General features: G+C 49.9%; 1 protein-coding gene across 2 annotated transcripts in view; it reads right to left on the bottom strand.

Annotated features, from left to right (window-relative positions):
* LOC119974945 (coronin-6-like) overlaps positions 1-22,550 on the bottom strand; it is a 283,817-nt gene that overhangs the window by 184,400 nt on the left and 76,867 nt on the right. For both annotated transcript variants that reach the window (XM_038814320.1, XM_038814317.1), the window contains exon 2: positions 21,394-21,593. In XM_038814320.1, coding sequence (XP_038670248.1) covers positions 21,394-21,591 — 198 coding nt within the window. In that variant the 5' untranslated portion in view covers positions 21,592-21,593. The remainder of the gene's footprint in view (positions 1-21,393; positions 21,594-22,550) is intronic.

The raw sequence follows: 22,550 nt of genomic DNA, 5'->3' as shown, positions 1-22,550 counted from the left end.
CCCGGGGAATGGCATGAATCCCGCCCCGCTCTGACGGCAGTTGCCGTACTCTCCGGCACCTGTTTTCGGGCGTGGGCGGGGATCACGCAGCGCCCCCCCCCCCCCCCCCCCCCCCCCCCCCCCCCCGGCAATTCTCCGGGCCCCGATGGGCCGAGCAGCCGCCTGTTTTTGGCCAGTCCCGCCGGCGAGGATTGGACATGGTCCCACACGGCGGGACCTGGCTGGTAAGTTGGCTAGTGCAGTCCTTGTGGAGGCGCAGGGGGATCCGATCCCGGGAGGACCCCCATGGTTCCCTGGCCCGCGATCGGGGCCCACCGATCTGCAGACGGGCCTGTGCTGTGGGGGCATTTCTTCCTTCCGCGCCTGACCCTGTAGTAGGGCTCCGCCATGGCTGGCGTGGAGAAGATACCCCCTGCGCATGCGCCAGAATACGGCGGCCGGACTGCGCATGTGCTAACACGCGCAGTCCCTTCGGCCCTGGCTGCAGCCTAGCCCCCGGAAGTGCGGAGAGTTCCGCAACTTCCGGTCTGCCCGACGCCGGAGTGGTTTGCGCCGTTTTTTACACCGGCGTCGGGCCATTGCAGGGATTCCAAGAACCCCGTCTCATATGGAAGGATTCAAAGTTACATGGAAACTTGTAGGGGCTTGCTCAGCATAGATTCATAGAATTTACAGTGCAGAAGGTGGCCATTCAGGCAATCGAGTCTGCACCAGCCCTTGGAACGAGCACCCTACCTATTCCCACACCTCCACCCTATCCCCACATCCCCACACCTCCATCCTATCCCAGTAGCCCCATCTAACCCAACCTTTTTAGACACTAAGGGCAATTTAGCACGGCCAATCCATCTAACCTGCACATCTTTGGACTGTGGGAGGAAACCGAAGCACCCGGAGGAAACCCACACACTGGGAGAACGTACAGACTCCATACAGACAGTGACCCAAGCCAGGAATCAAACCTGGGACCCTGGACTGTGACGCAACTGTACTAACCACTGTCCTCGAGAAAGAAAGCGGGCAGTGTTTACAGGCTTCGCACTGCTTCTGGTACCAGTGCCAATTGTGATCCAACTGGCTCAATGTACACACTGAGAGCAGGAGCAACGGTTCTTCAACCTGACGGATAACAGAACCGAGAGCTACACCTGAGGCAGTGACAGCCACGCTGATTATCCATTTTGATGTGGGTTCAAACAGTTTGTCAATCACAGATTATTTTATATGTCAGTCAAATAGCCAAGTTATTTCTTCCTTTCCAGGTGTCGCTGAAGCTCAGAGTCCACATCAGCAGATCACGAGAAGGTGACCAAGCCCTGTGAATTCAGTTAAGATACAGATCAGCCATGATTAAGGTCAGAATTGAACGGCTCCCATGTTACTTGTCCCAAGATCTATGCCTAGCAGTCAGGATCCATTGCTGCATCATCCCCTCCCTGCCACCCCGCCCCCCGCCCCCCCAAGCCACACACACCCCCCCCCCCCCCCCCCCCCCCCCCCCCCCAGCCACCTCTCTTTATAGCATCTGAGAATCATAATGCTACCAAGCATTATCCGTTGTCACTATGGCCGGGGTTCTCCCCTACCCAGCGGGGCGGGGGGTCCCGGCGTGTCGGAGTGGCGTGAACCACTCCGGCGCAACCGCCCCAAGGCTGCGGAATTCTCTGCACCTTTAGGGGCCAAGCCCTCACATTTATGGGCTAGGCCCACGCCGGAGTGGTTCCCACTCCACCGGCTGGCGTGAACAGCCTTCGGCACTACGCCAGCCGGGGCCGAAAGGACTTCGCCGGCCGGCGTAAGTCCGCGCATGCGCCGGAGCGTCAGCGGCTGCTGATGTCATACCGGCGCATGCGCAGGGGAGGGGGTCTCTTCCGCCTCCGCCATGGTGAAGACCATGGCGAAGATGGAAGAAAAAGATTGCCCCCACGGCACAGGCCCGCCTGCCGATCGGTGGGCTCCGATCGCAGGCCAGGCCACCGTGGGGGCACCCCCTGTGGTCAGATCGCCCCGCGCCCCCCCCCCCCCCCCCCCACCCTAGGACCCTGGAGTCCGCTCGCACCGCCAATCCCCCCAGTCAGGTAGGTGGTTTAATCCACGCCGGCGGGAGAGGCCTGTCAGCGGCGGGACTTCGGCCCATCGCGGGCCGGAGAATCGCCATGGGGGACCCGCTGACCGGCACGGGGGGCCTGTCGACCGGCACGGCGCGATTCCCACCCCCGCCGAATCTCGGGGGGGCGGAGAATTCGGGACACAGCGGGGGCGTGATTGACGCCGGTATCGGGCGATTCTCCGACCCCCCGGGAGTCTGAGAATCCCACCCCATATTTAACTTGCATCAAGTAATATTTAATTCTTTATTGTTACAGGTGCAATACAAATGCAAGCTGTTGTTGTATTGCATTATGCCAATGCAGGCAGTCAGCCAAAACTCAGTTACTGGAACAATTTCAGATTCTCTGGCCCCAGTTGCCGTCTTTCATTTTGTATGTGCAGTCATTCACACCTCCATCTCTCAACAGGGCCACTTGTGGACTTTTCTTCCTTGAACCATAAGATCTAGGACCAGAAGTAGGCCATTCGGCCCATCGAGTCTGCTCTGTAAATTCAATGAGATCATGACTGATATATAATCCTCAACTCCACTTTCCCGCCTTGCCCCCTCAATTCCCTTACTGATTAAAGATCTGACTATCTCAGCCTTGAACATACTTAACGGCCCAGCCTCAAATCTCTCTGCAGTTAAGAATTCGACAGAATCACTACCCTCCGAGAGAAGAAATTCTTCCTCATCTCTGTCCTAAATGAGCGACCCCTTACTCTGAGATTGTTCCCTCTGGCCTTATGCTCTCCCACAAGAGGAAACATCCTCTCGGCATTTACCCTGTCAAGCCCCCTGAGAATCCTATATGCCTCAATAAGGTTGCTTCATTCTTCTAATCTCCAATGAGTTCAGGCTCAAGCTGCTCAATCGCTCCTCATAAGACAATTTCTCCACATCCAAGAATAACCTGGTGAACCTTCTCTGGAGTGCCTCCAATGCCAGTACATCTTCCCTCAGATAAGGGGACCAAAACTGTTCATAGTATTCCATGTATAGTTTGAGAAAAACTTCCTATTTTATACTCCACTTCCGTTGAAATAAAGGCGCACATTCTATTTGCCTCCCCATTACCTGCTGAACTTGCATGCTAGCTTTTTGTTATTTATGCACAAGGGACCCCAATCCCTCTGTGCAGACTTTCTCCATTTAAATATATTCAGCTCCTTTATTCTTCCTACCAAAGTGCATAATGTCACATGTCCCTACATTATATTCCATCTGCCAAGTTTTTGCCCACTCATCCAACCTGTCTAAAATCCTCTGTAGACTCTTTGGGCAGGATTCTCCGAAGCCCCCGCCGGGTCGGAGAATCGCCAGGGGGCGGCGTGAATCCCGCCTCGCCTCTCCGACGCCGGCTGCCGAATTCTCCAGCGCCGGTTTTTGGGTGGGGGCGGGGATCGCGCCGCGCCAGTCATGGGCCGTGGCAGCAGCCCCCACCCCCCGGCAATTCTCCGGGCCCCGATTGTCCATCCGGTGGGATTTGGCTTGTCGGCCGTCTGGAGGGATTCTCGGGGGTACGCGGGGGGATCCAGCCCCCGGGGGGGGGGGGGGGGGCGGGACGGACCCCCACGGTGGCCTGGCCATCGGGACCCACCGATCTGCGGGCGGGCCTGTGCCATGGGGGCACTCTTTCCCCTGCGCAAGCGTAGGAAACACGCCGTCAGTTCTGTGCATGCGCCAAAACACGCTGGCGGTCCTGCACATGCGCTGGCCGGCAGCCGTCCTTCGGCGCCGGCCCAGCCCCCGGATGTGCGGATGATTCTACAACTTCCGGGCGGCCCGACGCCGGAGTGGTTAATGCCACCCTTGGTGCCAGTATGGGCCGCCCCACCGAATCCGGGAGAATCCCGGCCGTTGTGTCATCCACAGCACTTGTCTTCCCACCTACTTTTGTGTCATCTGCAAACTTGCCAATAGTGCATTCACTTGCCTCATCCAAATCATTAATATATATTGTAAATAATTGTGGTCCCAGCATGGATCCCTGTGGCACTCCACTAGTTCCAGGCTGCCATCCTGAAAATAAATGCCCCTCTTATCCCAACTCTGTCTTTTACCAGTTAGCCAATCCTCATGCTAATATACTACCCCCAACATCATGGGTTCTTATCTTATTAAGTAGCCTTTTGTGTGGTACCTTATGGAACGCTTTTTGGAAATCCAAGTGTATTACATGTGCTGGTTCCCCTTCATCTATCCTGCTCGATACCACCTCAAAGAATTCAAATAAATTTGTCAGGCATGATTTGTGAGCACAGTCCAGTCCATCACGCGAACCCGCCTCCCATCCATTGACATTGTCTACACCTCCTGCTGCCTTGAGAAAGCGGGCAGGATAAAGACTCCTCCCACCTGGGTTATTCTCGCTTCCAACCTCTTCCATCAGGCAGGAGATACAAAAGTCTGAGAACATGCACTAACAGGTTCAAAAACAGCTTCTTCCCCGCTGTCACCGGTCTCCTGAATGACCCTCTTATGGACTGAACTGATCCCTCTCTGCATCTTCTCTTCTGTTGTAGCACTATACTCCGTATGCTTCACCCAATTTCTATATCTATGTATTCACATTGTGCATTTATCATATGTCCTATGTCTTTTCATGCAAGGAATGATCTGCCCGGACTGAAAGCAGAACAATACTTTTAATTGTACACTTGACAATAAATCTAAATCTAATCTGAATCTGAAGCCATACTGACTCTGCTTGATTATATTTTGCATTTCTAGATGTTTTGCTTTTACATCCTTTATAATGGACTCTAACACTTTCACAAAGACAGAAGCTAAGGTAACTGGCCTATAGTTACCTGTTTTTTGTCTCCCTGCCTATCTGAATAAGGGTGCTCCATTGAAACCCCTTCAGACCCCTAACAGAGACCCCCATCAGACCCCCCAAGGAGACCTCCCCATCAGACCCCCAACAGAGAACCCCCATCAGACCCCCCAAGGAGACCTCCCCATCAGACCCCCAACAGAGAACCCCCATCAGAGACTGCCAACAGAGACCCCCCTCTCCATTACAGACCCCCATCAGAGACCCCTGTCTGAAAGCTGAAGAGCAGTCCAGGCAGTAGATTGAAAAATCACTGAATTCTCACTTATCCTATGCTAATTTCCGCTGCCTCAAACCGAAGTGTTCAAAGCAGCAGCTGTTACAAGCATCAGAGACTTCCTGGAAATCCCAGTACACTTCAAATGGCTTGTAATCCCTTGACAGCCTTTGAAATGCAGATCTTCCAATCAATTTCACACAGCAATACATTGCATTAGCCAGCGATTGACAGTTGTATTATTCCAGAGCCAGTTGCTTCATGGATTGTTCATTGACCTTTCCATTCACGCTTGAATGCATCTCCATTACCCTGCTTTGAGGCTAACCACAATGTTTACAAAACCTCTGGCTGTGATTGACAGGCCCTTACCACATCGAAGGCAGATGAGTGCTTCCTGCTGTGAAGAAGAGGAAGTAAAATAGTTAGCTGCTTTTGATGTGGTGAGGGGCTGTCAATCATAGCAAGAGTTTGGGGTTTGATGGGGGGGGGGGGTTCTGTTCGGGGTCTCAGTTGGAGGTCTCTGTTGAGGGTCTGATGGAAGTGTCTGATGACGGAGGGCTGGAGGGTGGAGTGGGCAGGATTTGCGTTGTGGGGTGGGGATGCGGACCCTCCACTGAACCTTTGGAAGCACCTGGATTACATGCTTACCACCTTGGCCCACTGTGGTGTCCATCACGGCAGGGCCACACTTGAAAATACTTGCACCACTCCACGCCTGGTGAATCCCGGCTAGGAGGGCTGGAGCATCACCTGAGTGTGGAGAATCGGTCTTCCAGCTGGTAACTGGATGCAAATGGGTGCAAATGACCCATCTGCACCCTCCCACCGGTGTGGGGCGTGTTGCTCGTGTCTGGCACCGATCCAGTTTTTAGCCCGACGTTCGATTCTCCACCAGATCGGGAACCGTGCTCCCGGCGGTGGGTGGGTGGCGGACAATCCATCCCACTCACTGTAGACGTACGCTATATCCTCACATCAAAACTCTGTTTTAATTCCACGAACTGCTCTACCAAGGTTTCCATCGCTCCCATTGCCATGCAGTTCCCATGTCCTCTCATTCGGTTTTATATATATAGACTCTGGGTTCCTAATTTGTTAATGTTCCTGTCCATTACTTGATTGAGGCAACATTGTTCCAAACATAATTCTTCTCCGCTTTGTTTGCTTTATTAAAACAATCATGCACATCCTCTGCTCCATCCTCTTTGACTGTCCTTTTGCTTTCATTCTTCAGTTCTGAAGCATCTGCTCCCAATATATCAATTTGTTTCTCCACGGGTGCTATCTGAGCCTTTGGGTGTTTGTTCAACATTTCGAACATTTGCAGTTATTTCGTTTTTTAATTCAGATGTAATCCTCTTTTCGCACAAGAGGGACAGCACCATTATAACATCATTAACTTAGTAACAAGAAATGACCGGAAGACACTGAAGGCAGTTCAGCAATGTTAAATTCCCTACTAGCAGATAATTTTGCTTCCACTGTGGACTGATCAATTCATTCCCAGGGATCAGAGAATAGTTACATTTGATTGATTTTTGCATTGCACAGTCAGTTCATGTTTCACAATGAGATGTTAATTTTGTGCCCTTTAACAGTTCAAATGCCTGCAGGCGGGGGACAGGAATGAGCTCACTGACATGCAGCTTCAGACCTCAAAGATGTCAAAAATCAGTTGACTGCTCGCCTGTAGGGAATGAATCTCTAAATATTATAGGGAAGCATTAGACCTGAGCACGAGTCCAACGATTAGGCCTCAATCCAATTCACCAAAACTGCTCATGATGATTAATAGCTATGTGAGCAAAATGCCTGCAGCATCACACATCTGTCAAAACCTTACTCCAGCTCAATAAGGTTCAAGGTAACAGATGCCCCCCTCATGGGTGATTCACCTAGAATATTTCATCTATACCTCTTAAACTGCGTTTGAATTATTTTTCTCTTTGATCACTTCGGGGTGAACAGGCAGGTAGCTGGCACCAGCAATACATCACTCTCTTCATCTGCAATGGGGAGTTAGACTAGGACCCAACTGCTGAGCCAGTAGTATTGACTAGAGGCCTAGGATAGCGGCTAGCACTGCTGCCTCACAGCGCCGGGGAACCGGGTTCGATTCAGACCTCGGGTGACTGTGTGGAGTTTGCACATTCTCCCCGTGTCTGCATGCAGATTAGGTGGATTGGCCATGCTAAACTTCTCCTGGTGTCTGGGGGTTGTGTGGGATTGCGAGGGTATGGTGGGGGATTGGGCCTAGGTAGGGTGCTCTATCGGAGTGTCAGTGCAGACTCGATGGGCTGAATGGCCTTCTTCTGCACTGTAGGGATTCTATGATATCCAGGCTGAGGTCTGCAGGATGTCACCTGATCGCAGCTCACTGAAGCAGGGTCTTTTTGCCAATGATGCACCGAATGAGCACTTCATGGTGGGATATGAGAGCAAGTGACAGAGAATGAGCCAAACAGACAGGAGTTAAGGTCTTGGGGTGTGGGGAGGGGCAGGGGAAGCAGCAAGTGTAAGTACTGAAAAGACTCAATTTCAACACATGATTACCCCCCCCACCCCCACACAACCACCATTCCCCCCCTCCCACCCCCACCCAACCACCATTCCAACTAAATTCCAATTATAAAAAGATTATCTGGTCATTGCTGTTTGTGAGAGTTTGCTGTGAGAAAAGTGGCAGATCTCCTACACTGCAATGGCGACTACACTTCCTTCATTGTCTGTGAAGTGTTTTGGGATGAGTTGAGATCATGAGATCATTAAACAGTCATGTATGCCAATATTGTTCGAAGTAGCACACAAGTGTTCAAAGTGAGCAAAAAGAAAAAATCCCCTTTTTAAAAGAAGAAAAACTCCTATGATTTTTCTCCTGGATTGATGTCTGAAAGATTCCAGGCGGAATTCTCTGTCGGCCAATGCCGGAATCAGGAAACGCGATTGGGCAGAGAATCGCGCGCAAGGTGAAATACGTGGCTGGCGTTGGGCGCCTGATGGAATGCCATGCTCCGGTGCCTCAACAGCGGCGTCAGTGTGTTCTAATCCGCACATACAGTAAACGCCAATGGCACGTCATTAACGGGCTTGACCCGGTATTCTCCGGGACTCCTGCGATGCTCCGACTCCGCCAGGAGGAATTACCAATGGCGAGTTTCACTTGTGGGTTTGATAATCAGGAAGCAGGCCCCATGGCTGCTGAGGAAGAGAGAGGGGGTACAGGAAGTGTCCAATATTACTATAGTTTGCTAACAGTTGTGCCACTGGCCAGGGGGCTTCAGCCAGGGCTGGAGGGAGCAGCGGTGGGCAGCCAGGAATGGACAGGCATACCATTGCTGCAGCCTGCAAGGCAGCCATGTGGCTGCGCACACCGCTGCCGGCCCACTCTGATCATAGTGCCACGGGTCATATGGGTGCCCCCCAGGCCACTCCCCTAGGTATCCTCCGGCCGGCCCATTAATGGCATCAAAGCGCTTCTGCGCAATCAGGGCCATCTTGTTGGCTGGAATGACTGTGTGTGGGGAACGGAGTGCTAATATGCGGCTCCAGTTTGTCAGCTTTTCGAGTGCCATCCCAACCCCTGGCGAATCAGACACCGGTTTTAATTGGAATCGCTCAGGTTCCACTTGGTGCTGGCCCGTTGATGGTTCCGGAATTGCTGTGAGACTGGTGCCAATTGTGCTGTCGTAGAAGACCACCAACTCTGTCCCAGCTTCCACTTAGTCTCTGAAACTGAGAATCCAGCTCTCCATCTTAAGTATTGCGGATTCCAGAATAATCTTAGATAGTTTTTGAACATATTTTTATTAAAAGCATTTTACACCCCAACATACCCCGCCTTCCTACTTTTCCCTCTTATCTCCCCCTCCTCCCCAACCCCTCACACACTTCCCTCCCCCGTCCCACTGACCCCCTCAATTCACCTTGAAGAAATCAATGAACGGTGTCCACCTCCGGGTGAACCCCATCTCCGACTGCCGTAAGTCGAACTTGACCTTCTCCAAACGAAGGAATTCTGCCAGGTCACTCACCCATACCCCCGCCTTTGGCGGCTCCGAGCCCGCCAGAACAAGATCCATCTCTGGGCAAATCAGGGAGGCAAAGGCCAATACACGGCCTCTCTCCCCACCTGGATTCCCGAGTCAATAATCCTGGAGAGTTGGCAACCCAATTTATACTCTACTGGAATGTAATTCCTTCCATTGTCCACCACTGGCCAGAAGATATCAAAAATGGCGGAAAAGGGAATGAGGCAGTCAAAATTTAAGAAGTCATTTTCCAAACTTATGTGACAAGATTCCACAGGAAAGCTGCGGGTACCAGGCTAAAAATAATCTTTCCTGAATGATTGGGAAAGTATTGGCCAATGGAGAAAGAACAGAGAATGGGACTAATTGGGTAGCTCCTTCAAACAGTTGGTACAGGCATGATGACCTGAATGGCCTCCTTCTGCACTGCATCATTCTATGATTCAATCAACTGCTTAGATTCCCCATAAAATGTTATGACTGTTTATTTTAATCAATCGCTTCACTTTGCCTGAAGTGTGCATTAAAAGGAATGAAGCTCTCTGTACTCTCAGTGAATCTCTGTTAGGTACAGATGGTGCACTATTTTAGTAACATTGTCATCACCTGCTTTGATTAAATTACATCTGATGGATTACAGCCCTCGTGGAAACATTGCGGAGAGGGGCAAAGGGATGTCATGTTGATAGGATTTCCTATAGGTAACAAATATAGTTGTTAAAGCATTGCAGCGTGGCTCATTTGGTGAAGCAGGGGGATGTGCACGCTGTTCCTACCAAACATTCTGGACAATGCGGTACTTAATGCTTCTGTTTGATCTGCGTCTGCAGTGACCTCTATGAGATTGCGATCTGGTTTCATTTTCAATCAAAAATATCACAGCGAATCCTTGAGCCAATGCCAGAGGGTAAATTTCCTGCACCCACACTTAAGGGGTGACAAGGCTACATAGCACTGTAGCTCGGATTCTCCAACCATGTTCCAATCGAGGGCAACTCCCTGTGGTGAGTGCAGAATGGGAGACTTATCTCTTACAGTGCTTTCAGAATCTTGACTAAATCGTATCTGCTATTGTCAACCGTTTATGTTCATCTTTTCCTCTAATTATCCATTGGATGGTGTATCATAAACCTGAAAACAGGAGGCTTGTTTTGATGTACGGTATTGCTTTCTCACATCTCAAAGCAATCTGCACCATGAACCACTTTAAAATGCAGTGATTCAAGTCCAGCAAAGATGGCAGACATTTTGCAAAAAGGTCCCATAGGGCAGAAATGATGAGAAGTTAGTGCTTAGGAGATAAAAGTGGTTGAGATCCAGCTTGATTAACGACAATATCCACCAAAAGTTTGGGAGCAAAATTAACTTAACACTAGAGAAATCTGACTCAAGACTTCAAGCCCAAGAACCATAAGGCAGTCCAGTACTTTTCAGAATTACTTCTGCTCTCGACTGAGAGTTTATGTTGAGGATTATTTAAATAATGATAGGACAATTAATAGCCAAGTCCTAAATAGAGCATTTTCTAGCAAATCTCTCTCTTTGGAAGATAGAGGAGGCGAAGGTAGAGGGCAGCACGGTAGCACAAGTGGGTAGCACTGTGACTTCACAGCGCCAGGGTCCCAGGTTTGATTCCCCGTTGGGTCACTGTCTGTGAGGAGTCTGCACGTTCTCCCCATGTCTGCGTGGGTTTCCTCCGGGCGCTCCGGTTTCCTCCCACAGTCCAAAGACGTGCAGGTTAGGTAGATTGGCCATGCTAAATTGCCCTTAGTGTCCAAAAAGGTTAGGAGGGGTTATTGGGTTACGGGGATAGGGTGGAAGTGAGGGCTTAAGTGGGTCGGTGCAGAGTCGATGGGCTGAATGGCTTCCTTCTGCACGCTATGTTCTATATTCTTAGATGGAAGGTGGCCCTCTATACAAATGGCAATGTCATGGTTTTCCAATGAATATGTCTTTCCACTCTGTGGGAGTTTCATTGTAGAAATTCTCACAAATCTTAAAATTCTGAGGAGCAATGTCTGCAGTGTGCGATGTATATTAAAGAAGATAAAACATTGCCCAAATTGTCTTTGGACTCTCCCACCCTCCCCAACTCTATGATGACGTCTTACCTTACCGGACTTCCCAGATATCATTTCACCAACAAACCACGGGATAGGTTCCACTTTAGCCAGGCGGTTTCATTTAAGTTTTCAAGGTGTTAAGAGAAACAGATACAGTAGATGGTTGAGAAATCTAGGACCATCGAGAATGTCGACATGAGCGCCAAATACCACGAGAGTCGGGATACGAGATTCTCGCTGGCAAGATAATTTTAATAGATTTTACTCAATTTAAATATGATTCAAAGGCTTCCTGGACACATGTTCTCGATTACAAAATATTCATACCGCTGCAATGTGATGTCATGCCTGCAACATGCTATTTACGAACATGAAGCAGTCGAGTGGCTCCCGCCGTGGCCTCAGGGTAAGTACAGTCCCCCTGGGCAGAGGGACATTCCTGGGCACTGCCCCCTGTCATACCCTCTGGCACAGGTTGGCAGTGCCAGCCTGTACCAAACTGCAAGTGACATCCTGAGCCAGGGTCACGGCCAGGGTCCGGGGGGGGGGGGGGGGGGGGGCACTCTGGGGATTCCAATTGTGGGGGGGAGGTTCCTGTTATGTGTGGTTTGGGGTGGGGGGGGGAAGATTGTCAATGCCTTTGAAGAGGGGAAGCTGGCAGAGGTATCGACGGCAGACATGGCGTTGAGGTGGGACATTACATTGAGGGGGGGTGCGGGCATTGAGGGGGGGTCTTGCACTGAGGGTGCGGAGCAGCGACGATACTGCTATGGTGGTTGTGGGGAAAGGGGGACAGCCATGATAATGGTGTCTTGGGAGGGGCTAGCCCCCAATAATTGTGCCATGGTGGGTGTGAGGGATAGCCCTGATAATTCTGCTGTGGGAGATGAAAGCCCTCGATAATTGTGCTAAATAAATTTGCTGTGCAAATCGGGGGTCGTGGCTCAAGCCATCAGTCTCGCGGGATGGACCCTGATAGGGCTCCACAGAGATCACGACATCATCTTTAAAGGGCGCCATGTGAGAACTGACATTTAACTCTCCCCCTCCCCCATCCCGGCCTCTTCCCCCCACCACAAAGGTATCAGGGGTTTGCTCTGCCGCATAATTATCGGAGCGCTCCACCCTCCCCCAAACACCGTGACAGTATCAGCGCAGTTCTCCCCCCCTCCCCCCTCAATGCAATGTCGACCCCACCCCCTCCCCATGTCAAGTACCCCCTTAATGCCCGCTTCCTCGCTGTCACTACCATGTCATAGAATCATAGAATTTACAGTGCAAAAGGAGGCCATTCGGCCCATCAAGTCTGCACTGGCTCTTAGAAAGAGCACCCCACTTAAGCCCACATCTACACCCTATCCCCATAACCCCAGCTAACCTTCCCGGACACTAAGGGCAATTTAGCCTTAGTCAATCCACCTAACCTGCACATCTTTGAATTGTGGGAGGAAACCGGTGCGCCCAGAAGAAACCCACGCACACACGGGGAGAATGTACAGACTCCGCACAGACAGTGACCCAAGCCGGGAATCGAACCTGCCTCCCTTTGGTCCCACATATCCAGTGAGGTCAGTGGCGGAAAACAAAGCCTGGCATAATCTTCATATAGCAAGGTTTTTAACAGGGCTAACATTCTTTTTTATGAATTTAGAGTACCCAATTAATTTTTTTTCCAATTTAGGGGCAATTTAGTGTGGCCAATCCACCTACTGTGCACATCTTTTGGGTGTGGGGGCGAAACCCACGCAAACACGGGGAAAATGTGCAAACTCCACACGGACAGTGACCCAGAGCCGGGATCGAACCTGGGCCCTCGGCGCCGTGAGGCAGCTGTGCTAACCACTGCGCTACCGTGCTGCCCTCAGGGCTAACATGCTAACTGAGGTACATAAAATATTTAATCGATGATGATATATGAAGTCATTTGCCATATATTAGAGATGCTCCAAATACAGTTAGCTGCTAAAATTAGCAAGGCAAGGATTAGAGGGATGAGCTTCGATGTTTCAAGTGTTCTTAAATATCGGATGCTAGCTCTCGCAAAATACATCAAATGACCTTGAATGATATTAAGGGAGGAAATGTGGGGTACATTTCTCACTGCATTCGATAACTTTAATGAAAGGTAAAGGGGAGTTCAAAAGAGGGAGCATCCCTCCTGATCAAATACCAACACTCAGTGAGAGTCGATTTTGTATCATTGCCTGCTGTTAATGGGCTCAGAATGAGATCAGTAGCTTCACTGTAGCATTAGCAACTGCAATGCGACTGGTTACATTTTAGAAGAGAGACCAACCCACTGGGCATGAAAAGTGTCTGCCTGATTCAGACAATAGGACCTTTTTTTAATGTCATGGCATAAATAGCACAGCAACTGCCTTTTTAGGAGATAGTAAGTAGCTGGTTGAAAGCTGCACAGTGCAGGATCTGGTAGGTCCTACGGGCAATGGAAAAGGATAATAGTTTGACTAGTTAACCAAATGGAAGGCCTAGAAGGGACTCTGCTCTCTAGCAGGCCGGTTTAGCTCAGATGGCTGGATGGCTGGTTGGTGATGCAGCGCAGGTTCTGTTCCCGGACCGTCTGAGGTCACACACCAAGGCCCCGCCTTCTCAACTTTGACCCTCGCCTGAGGTGTGGTGATCCTCAGGTGAAATCACCACCAGTCAGCTCTCTCCCCCTCAAAGGGGAAAGCAGCCTATGGTCAGCTGGGACCACGGTGACTTTACTTTACATCCCAGTGACCAGTGGCAATAATTAATTATAAAACAATGGGGCCTTTGTTGCTACCCACTGTGAGTCCATAGTGCCTGCACTATAGGAATCGGCCTAACAAAAATCAAGCCACTGATTTGTTAATCATGATAAACTAGAATAATTATGTTAGGCTGAATTGCATAATGATAATCACACATGCGGGGAAAAATGAACACATGACTGATCATTTCCATTTCAGCATCTAGGCTTTGACATCAAAGAACATGCAAATTAAACCGAAACCTTTGAGATTCTATACGCATCTCAGCAAAATTAGGCACAATTCACTGAAAATAAAAAAAATCACAACTGCCAGCATCATTTCGAGTCCAACCTAGGTCATTTCTGAATATACCATTCCCTGCACCAAACATAGAAGCAGGCCTTTGCCAATATCCATAGCAACAGAATATTATCCTGCTCGAAGGCATCAACGCTGCAGTTATATGTGGTCAGATTCTGGCAAAAGCTATTCGTCGTGAAACTCCCGGACATTGGCTGCCAAGAAGCCGAATATAAATCTCTAGTGTTGTTGCACGGGAGAGCTACAGAGAAGTATATGAAAGAAGGCTTGTATCATCAGCCAAAGGCAATATAATCTTTTACACTTGATTTGGCATTTGCTATTTTTCACATTCAATTCTATTGTTTAATGCAAAAAAAGGAACATTGGTACATGTTTAGAAATCAGTTCGAACACAGTGAAATCAGCCATGTACAAAAAGCAATGTCAGCTGCAAATGTTTTAAAGGGTTTTTCTGTTTTGAAAGAGACCGTGGCATTTCCGGCTCATACCAACCTGGGAAGTGTAGCTATTGCACTTAACTTGAAGTATACAAACTGGGATTACGCCGACAGTTAACCTCCTCCGTCAATAAATAGTTTCCAAATGGTACAATAGCAAACATGAACAAATATGTTCCATCTCTATTCGGGTAAACAAGTGAGTACAGGTACGACAGAAGCGAAATACTGCAGATGCAGGAAATCTGAATTTAAGACAGAATGTGGGAAATACTCAAATAATCTGGTAGTTTCTGCGGAGAGAGACAGAGTTCATGAGGGCGATTTTGAGCCGCTGCTCAGCCCCAGTGAGACCGGTGACGTGGGCACGAAATACCGCGAGAGTTGGGAAACCTCATTCGTGCCGGCGAGATCTAATTTCCCGATCTTCCCCACCCCTTGCCGATGACGTAACGAGGTTCCCGCCCGATTCTGGGCTATATGCTCACCCCTCACTAAATATACATACCCCACTGAGGTGACAACAGCTATTTAAGAATGGGAAGGAGTCGAGAGGATCAAGCTGGAGCGTCAAGGGAAGTATAGCCCCTGGGGGTAAGGGACATGCCTGTGCACTGACCTCTGGAGGGGGGTAATCTGGCACTGGGGGTGGAGGGGGGGGGGGGATCTCAGGCTGGCTTATTTCAGAAAATTACATCATTGTGTTTTCATGTGCTGTGGGCATCTGTGGTTGAGTCCACATTTGTTGCCCATCCCTAATTGCCCTTGAGAAGGTGGCTTCTTGAACCACTGAAATCCATGTGGTGTAGGTAAGCCCACAGTGCGGTTAGAGAGTGAGTTCCAGGATTATGACGCAGCAACAGTGAAGGAACAGCGCAAGAGTTCCAAGTCAGGATGGTGAGCGCATTGAACCTGAAGGTGGCAGTGTTTCTATTCACCTGCTGCCCTTGTCCTTCTAGGTGTTGGAGGTCACAAATTTGGAAGGTGCTGTCAAAGGAGAGTTGGTGAATTGCTGCAGTGCATCTTGTAGATGGTGCACACTAATATTTTAGAGGGTGACCAGGTGATCTATTCTTGAGTACCCATCTGATTCACCAATGCCCTTTCAGGAAGGATGGGCAGAATTCTCCGCAAGGCCCGACGCCGTCATGAAACCCGGAGAGGTTCACGATGGCGTCGTAGGCCGCTCCTGGCCTACGACACATGCGCGGTTGCCGTCTTCCCCTCCACTGCCCCGCAAGACGTGGCGACTTGATCTTGCGGGGCGGCAGAGGGGAAAGAGTGCGTCCCTTTGAGACGCCGGCTCGACAATCGGTGGGCACGGTCGTGGTGATCACTCCCCCCTCCGCTCCCCACAAGCCACAAACCAGGTATTGGCGCCATGTTCACGCCGGCAGCGACCAGGTGTGGTTGCCACCGGCGTGAACCGGTCGGGAGCGGCAGGCCGCTCGGCCCATCTGGGTCGGAGAATCGGGGGCCGCCGTGAAAAAACGCGACACGCCATTTGGGGGGGGGTGGGAGAATCACGGGGGGTGTCAGAGCGGCACTCCCGCGATTCTCCCACCTGGCGTGGGAGCGGAAAATCGCGCCCGATATCTGCCATTCGTACCTGGTCTGGCCTACAGAAGACTCCAGATCCACAGCAATATGGTAGACTCTCAAATGCCCTCGGAAATGCCATTCAGTTCAAGGGCAATCAGGGATGGGCAATAAGTGCTCAGGCAGTAGTGTAGATACCGAGCTACTCTTGGTGATGGACATTTAAGCCTCCCACCCAGGGTACATTCTGATCCCTTGCCACCCTTGGTACTTTCTCCAAGTGGTGTTCAACATGGAGGAGGACTGAAGGTTGGAATCAGTAGGAGGTCATTCCTTACCCGCGTTTGAACTAATGTCATGTGATTGCATGGGGTCCAGAGTCAATGGTAAAGATTCATAGATCAAATCCCTCTCGAGTGTATATCACTGACCAACTGCCTTTGTTAGGTGTGTCCAGCTGGTGAGACAGGACATACCCAGGGATAGTGCTATCTGGGGCATTATCTTTAAGGTAGGATTCTGTGAGTCCGACTATGTCAGGCTGTTGCTTGAATAATCTGTGAGACAGCTCTCCCAATTTTGGCACAAGTCCCCAGATGTTAGTACGAAGAATTTGGCAAGGTCTACAGGCTAGATTTGCCATTGTGGTTTCCAATGTCTAAATCAATGCCACATGGTTCCCCCAGTTTTATTCCTTTATAACTTTATAGCAGGTTGATACAACAGAATGGCTTGCTAGCTCATTTCTGAGGGAAGTTTAAAGTCAAATACATTTCTAGAACTCATTAGTAGATGGCGGTGTAAAAGTCACCAGATCACCATAGGCTGCTTTCCCCTTTGAGGGGGAGAGCTGACTGGTAGTGATTTAACCTGAGGATCGCCACACCTCAGGCAAGGGGCGAGGTTGAGAAGGTGGGCCTTCCCGAAATGGTGATGTAATGGTTATGTCTCTGGACTAGTAATCAAAAGGCCTAGAAACTGGTGCAATTTGAATTCCATTAATTTTTTAAAAACCTGGGGCGGGATTCTCTCACGGAGCATCGCGGGACAGGCGTGAACCGCGCCACGCCACCCCGACGGTGGTCTGACCCGTGATCAGGGCCTACCGACTGGGGGTCCGGCCTCTCAGGCTGGGGGCCTCTATTGCCCCGCGCCAGCCCCTGTAGCCCTAATCCATGTTGCATCAGGGCTGGTGCGGAGAAGGGAGCCACTGCACATGCGCGCATTGGCACCGGTCCCACTGTTCATGCACAGACCCGCGGCGCCCATCTGATACCGGGGCTCGGCAGCTGGAGCGGTGTGGGTCAGAATTGCTGCTCCTGAGGCCATGTTGATGCCGTTGAGAAACGCAACGGAGTTTACGACGGCGTCAACACTTAGCCTCAGGATCAGAGAATCCCGGCCCTGGAATTGAAGGCCACTGTCAGGGATCAGGCCCAGGGAGGTCTTGCCAGGTACAGTGTTTTGTTACCTGTGTGGTAGGTAACATGTGCTACTCAAACCTTGGTTAGTGATGAGGTTTTCTGAATTTCAATGAAGAAGACTCAAACTCGTCCAGTAGTAACAAAAGGTTTAGTGAGTAACCATAACAATAATTGCATGAGTTCTTTACTTTAACTTTGATACTAGTGATAAGGTTAACAAGATCTACCTACGGTAACTATACGTAACTCGACTAGCCATCTGAACTAGTCTGCTATTGCCCTGGTCGCAGTGCACTCAAGAGAGAAAGAGAGAGACCCAATGTCATTGCCTTTTATACCCCTATTGGTCTTGCCCTCCAGTGATCATCTGGTGCGACTGATTACACATTAACCCCTTGTGTACATGCACATATAGTGATCACTGCAGAGGGGGGATGAGCGGAGATTCCCGGGGGGGCCTTCCCAATGTTCAAGGTTGGGGGAGAGAGGGGGGGGGGGGGGGGCAAAGACGGGGGGGGGGGGGGGGGGGGGGGGACCTTAACGGGGAGGGGAGGATCGAGACAGCCAGACAAAATGGCAGCTCAATCTGCTAGGAGTCTTAAATCCCACTAAGTGCACCTCGGTGGAGAGATTCTGCTCGTGGCCAAAAAAACAGCAAAGTGCCATTGAATAGCAGGATGGTTCAGAGGCGCTGAATGGAACCCTAAGTGTTGCCATCGGGACTGAATTGCATGCAATTCACGTTCCTGTTGGGGGCGCTATTCGGTAAGTCAGTCAGGACGTGCAAACGGGCCAGCACTCTGCCAGCACAAATTGAGAGCAATCCCTGGCCCAGCGGCGTTGTAACCGCTGGGGCCTGGGTTTGCACTAAATAGGCTGGCAGCTGGAGCTGTTTTTACCACACTCACTATTGCCATGAAAGATGGCTCAGGGAAGACCTTCCCCCCGACGTTAGGAGTCCGAGGTGAACAAACAACTCCATTTCACTGAGGAGAGGAGGGACACACATCCTCTCTAAGTTAGGTCCTTCTGAGAGGTGCCAACGCCTGGTGGGTCACTGATTGGTCATACCCATCCCCTTGATGATACAGCTGGGGTATGAGGGTGTCCAGAGGGGCGGCCCGGGTGGGCTCCCAGATAACCAGAGGGCTTCTGAGCATTCAAAGGACACAGGCAGCACTCAGTAGTGTGAGCAGCCAGGAGCCTAAATGCACCACCAAAGAGGTGCATTTATCCAACAGCAATGGTGGTCCATTGGACGGGGCGTCATGTCATTTCCTGCTACTTCCCAGGGCCCAGGCAGCCACTCCCAGCAAGCCTGACAATGTTCGAGGGTTTTTCAATGTTTTTCTAGCCTTCCACTCCCCCTCCTCAGCAATAACGCCCAGGCCCCGCTTGTCAATACTTGCACTAATCCGTGCCTGCAAGACATCTGCCTAAGAGTGGTGAAGCATCGTAAATGGTGGAGCATACTGAGTCCAAGCCGCTAATGTTATTGAAATCCACACAAATGACGGCTTTGTATGGATCTGCCAGCGCGGGGCGCAAACTCCAATATCTCCACCAACAAGGGGCCAGAGTGTGGCGTTGGAATCGGAGCCGGGCGCAAACCTCGATTGTTCAATTTTGCTTGATTCTCCGCCCAGTCGCAAAGTGGAGAATTCAGGCCCATATAAGCAGATCTGGGACAGTTCATGGGAATAAATAACATCAGTAACAAAGGCCATTCAATAACATTTGTTATCTAACTCACCCGTAAAAAAAAATAACAACATTACTTAAAAAGTAGTTGGTGCACACTTCCACAGATAACATACCTTTTAAAATTTCCGTAACTTCATAAGTAGAATTAGAAACCTAAATTGAACCAGCTGCTGAACCTAAGCAACCCCCACTGGACTGATGGGCAAAAGGTAAATTGCTGGTGTAAGCAGAGTAGCTAATGATGCTAATGAGTCAGAGCTTTACACACATTCATATTCAATTTGCTTCAACAGCAATATAAAATCCCATGGGCAATAACAGCCAGAGGACATATTAGCAGCACAAGTTTACCAATTGCCATCAGTGTGCCCTTTAATTCATTCACTAATTCATCGAAGATTAACTCATACTGCAGTTTGGTTACAGTCGAAGGACGGTCACAATCTCTTCCCGTTACATCAGTTCAAACACAAATTCATTTTGTGAAACAAATTAAATTATGGTCATCATTGAGCATCATTTTCTAATTCACACAACTCTATTTCTTGTCAAAAAGAAGAAATTACTGCAGTGGCTCCTGCAAAGAATATCTCGACAAACATCCCAGTTCTTTGAATGCTCAGTACTCATCAACATCTGCTCAAAGGTACGGTAATTCCCAGTACAGTTGTACATACAGATGGATGTAGTTACAGGATGCTAATGCTCGTCTTGTTCAGTCAAATTAGGAATCTCTTATTTCTCCGAAAATGACCCACTGTTTCGAGCAAACCACTTCATTGCCAGCCCTTCAAAATGTTTATTAAAATGAAACGTGCTGAAGGATTTAAGATCCTTCATGGTGCAACAATAATGTTGACCTTTCTGCGTCAACACAAAGTCCGATGAATGATCTCAGAGGAGCAATTTTATGAGAAGTGGCTCTAGGCAATGCTAACAGACAGGAAGTTGTGAAAGGTGCATATCTGAATATTGCATAGATGTGCTCGGGTGGGCAATGCTCCTCACCAGGTCTGCAATTTCAGTAAATAACCCCCACAAAAAGAACACGGCTGAAACCGATGGAGGGAAAAAAGAAGGGGGGGGGGGAAGGGGGGGGGGGGGGGAAAGGAGAAAGGGGGAGCACCCCCTTGGATCGACCAGGGAGGATATTAGGGTGGTGGGCATGGTGGGGGTGAGGGGTCAGGGAGAGAGGGGGCTGAGGGGGGGGGGGGGGGGGGAGGAGGACACGCCAAACTAGATGGCAACAATTGTAAATAAAGAAACGTAAGACAAAGCCCTTGTACACTGTGTAATAAATGAAAACAAATGGCAATGAACATAATTTTGAAAATGGCAACAAAAAGATTTCCTTTTTAATGATTCTCTACCATTCTTCTCCAGTTCTCTTTTTAATCAGTGGAACTGTTCATAGACAGAGATGACTTACTAGACAGTGATGACTTATTTATTATGAACGTAACACCTCTAATTGAAGATGTAGGGTTTTTAACAAAGGACCTCACTATAATCGCAACCCAATGTCAGACAGAATTCAACAAGATTTCAGCTAGGGATTTAACTTCAACCGAAATCAGCATCAACATTTTACACAGTATTTAAACACTATACAAATAATCATTATCCCACATTCTGAATTGCCTCAACTCCGTTCTTTAAATAGATTTAGAGGACCCAATTTGTTTTTTATTCAATTAAGAGCCATTTAGCATGGCCAATCAACCTACCCTGGGTGAGACCAACGCAGACACGTGGCGAATGTGCAAACCACACACAGACAGTTACCCGGGGTCGGGATCGAACCCTGGTCCTCGGCACCGTGACGCCGCAGCAGTGCTAACCATTGTGCCACTGTGCTGCCCCAATTGTCTCAACTCCTAATGAAAATATCTGCATAGATTCATTGTCTGGTAACAGCACAGGAGACAGATATCAAAGATTTAAACAGAGTGAGCAAGATCAAGCTATTTAGAGAGACTTACTTTGGCCAGCTGCAGGACCAAGAAAGCACCTCCACCACCGGATTCCACAATGATAGCCACAAACTTGGGATTAACCGCACAGAAGGAGCTATCCCACGTTACTTTGGAAACTCGAATGTCTTCATAACATTGGTCGGCTTTCATCGCCTGCCCAAAGACGTGGCGAAACTTGCTCTGACGGACAACTCTGCGGCTCATGGCTACAATTGAAAAAGAACAGAAAAGTTAGTTTTGAAACAGTTTTGTTTTGTTTTTAAGAGTTACATGGGATAAGTCTCCACCTGGAGAATAGAGGGACAGCCCCTGAATGGGTCCGCGCTGGACGCTGAACGGAGCACGAAGCTCCTGGCCTATGGCACCGGACGCAATCTGGTCCACATCGTTGCTGGGCATGAACCAGGTTTGCATGTTTAAATGAGCATTTAAATACGGATTTCTGGTTTTCTCCTCCCTCTCTGGCGCAGCACGAGGTCAGCTGGAATCATTACTGATCTCCATCAACGGAGACCAGACGCGACGACCACACCGGGGGTCATGGAGGCCACCGTAGCTCCCGGGTGGTCGGGGACAGGGCAGGGTAGTGCCAACAGGGTGCCATGTTGACACTATCAGGGTGCCAAGGGGCACTGCCAAGAAGCGGGCCTGAAAAAAGGCATGACCATTAAAGGAGGGATTAAGGGGGATGCATGAAGTGGGGAATGAAGAGAAGGCATGGAGGAGGGCCCTGAAAGGGGGCACCTTCGGCCACCCCATACCAGGGTGTCGTTGGTCAGTTAGTGAGGAGGGGTGGGGGGCATTGGTACCAGCGACGGGGGTGGGGGTGGGAGCCTTAAGAATGTGCATATTACAATAACAATGTTGACCCTCCCGAGCTTAGGGGCGGCTCTAGAGTTGTCTGGAGATCAGGGCGCCCTTTAAAAACAGTGGCCCGATCTCCAAGGGGCTGGCCTAGTCAGCATCTTTAGGTCCTGCACATCCCTTTCCCAGCAGGAATCTTCCCAAGCTCCAAAAAAATGACAAAGTGCGCGTGGATCACGCTAACCCAGTCAATGGGAATCTCACTGCATTTCCTGATCTTCCCAAAAGGGAACAAAGTTCTCGAGCGAGAGCATTTAGCTGCGTTTTTCTCGGCACATGGCTATTCAACTCCATTCGCT

This window comes from Scyliorhinus canicula, chromosome 12 (genome assembly GCF_902713615.1).
Source record: "Scyliorhinus canicula chromosome 12, sScyCan1.1, whole genome shotgun sequence".
NCBI lineage: Eukaryota > Metazoa > Chordata > Chondrichthyes > Carcharhiniformes > Scyliorhinidae > Scyliorhinus > Scyliorhinus canicula.
Note: the sequence above shows the minus strand (reverse complement) of the source record. Positions and strands in the feature narration are given on the sequence as shown.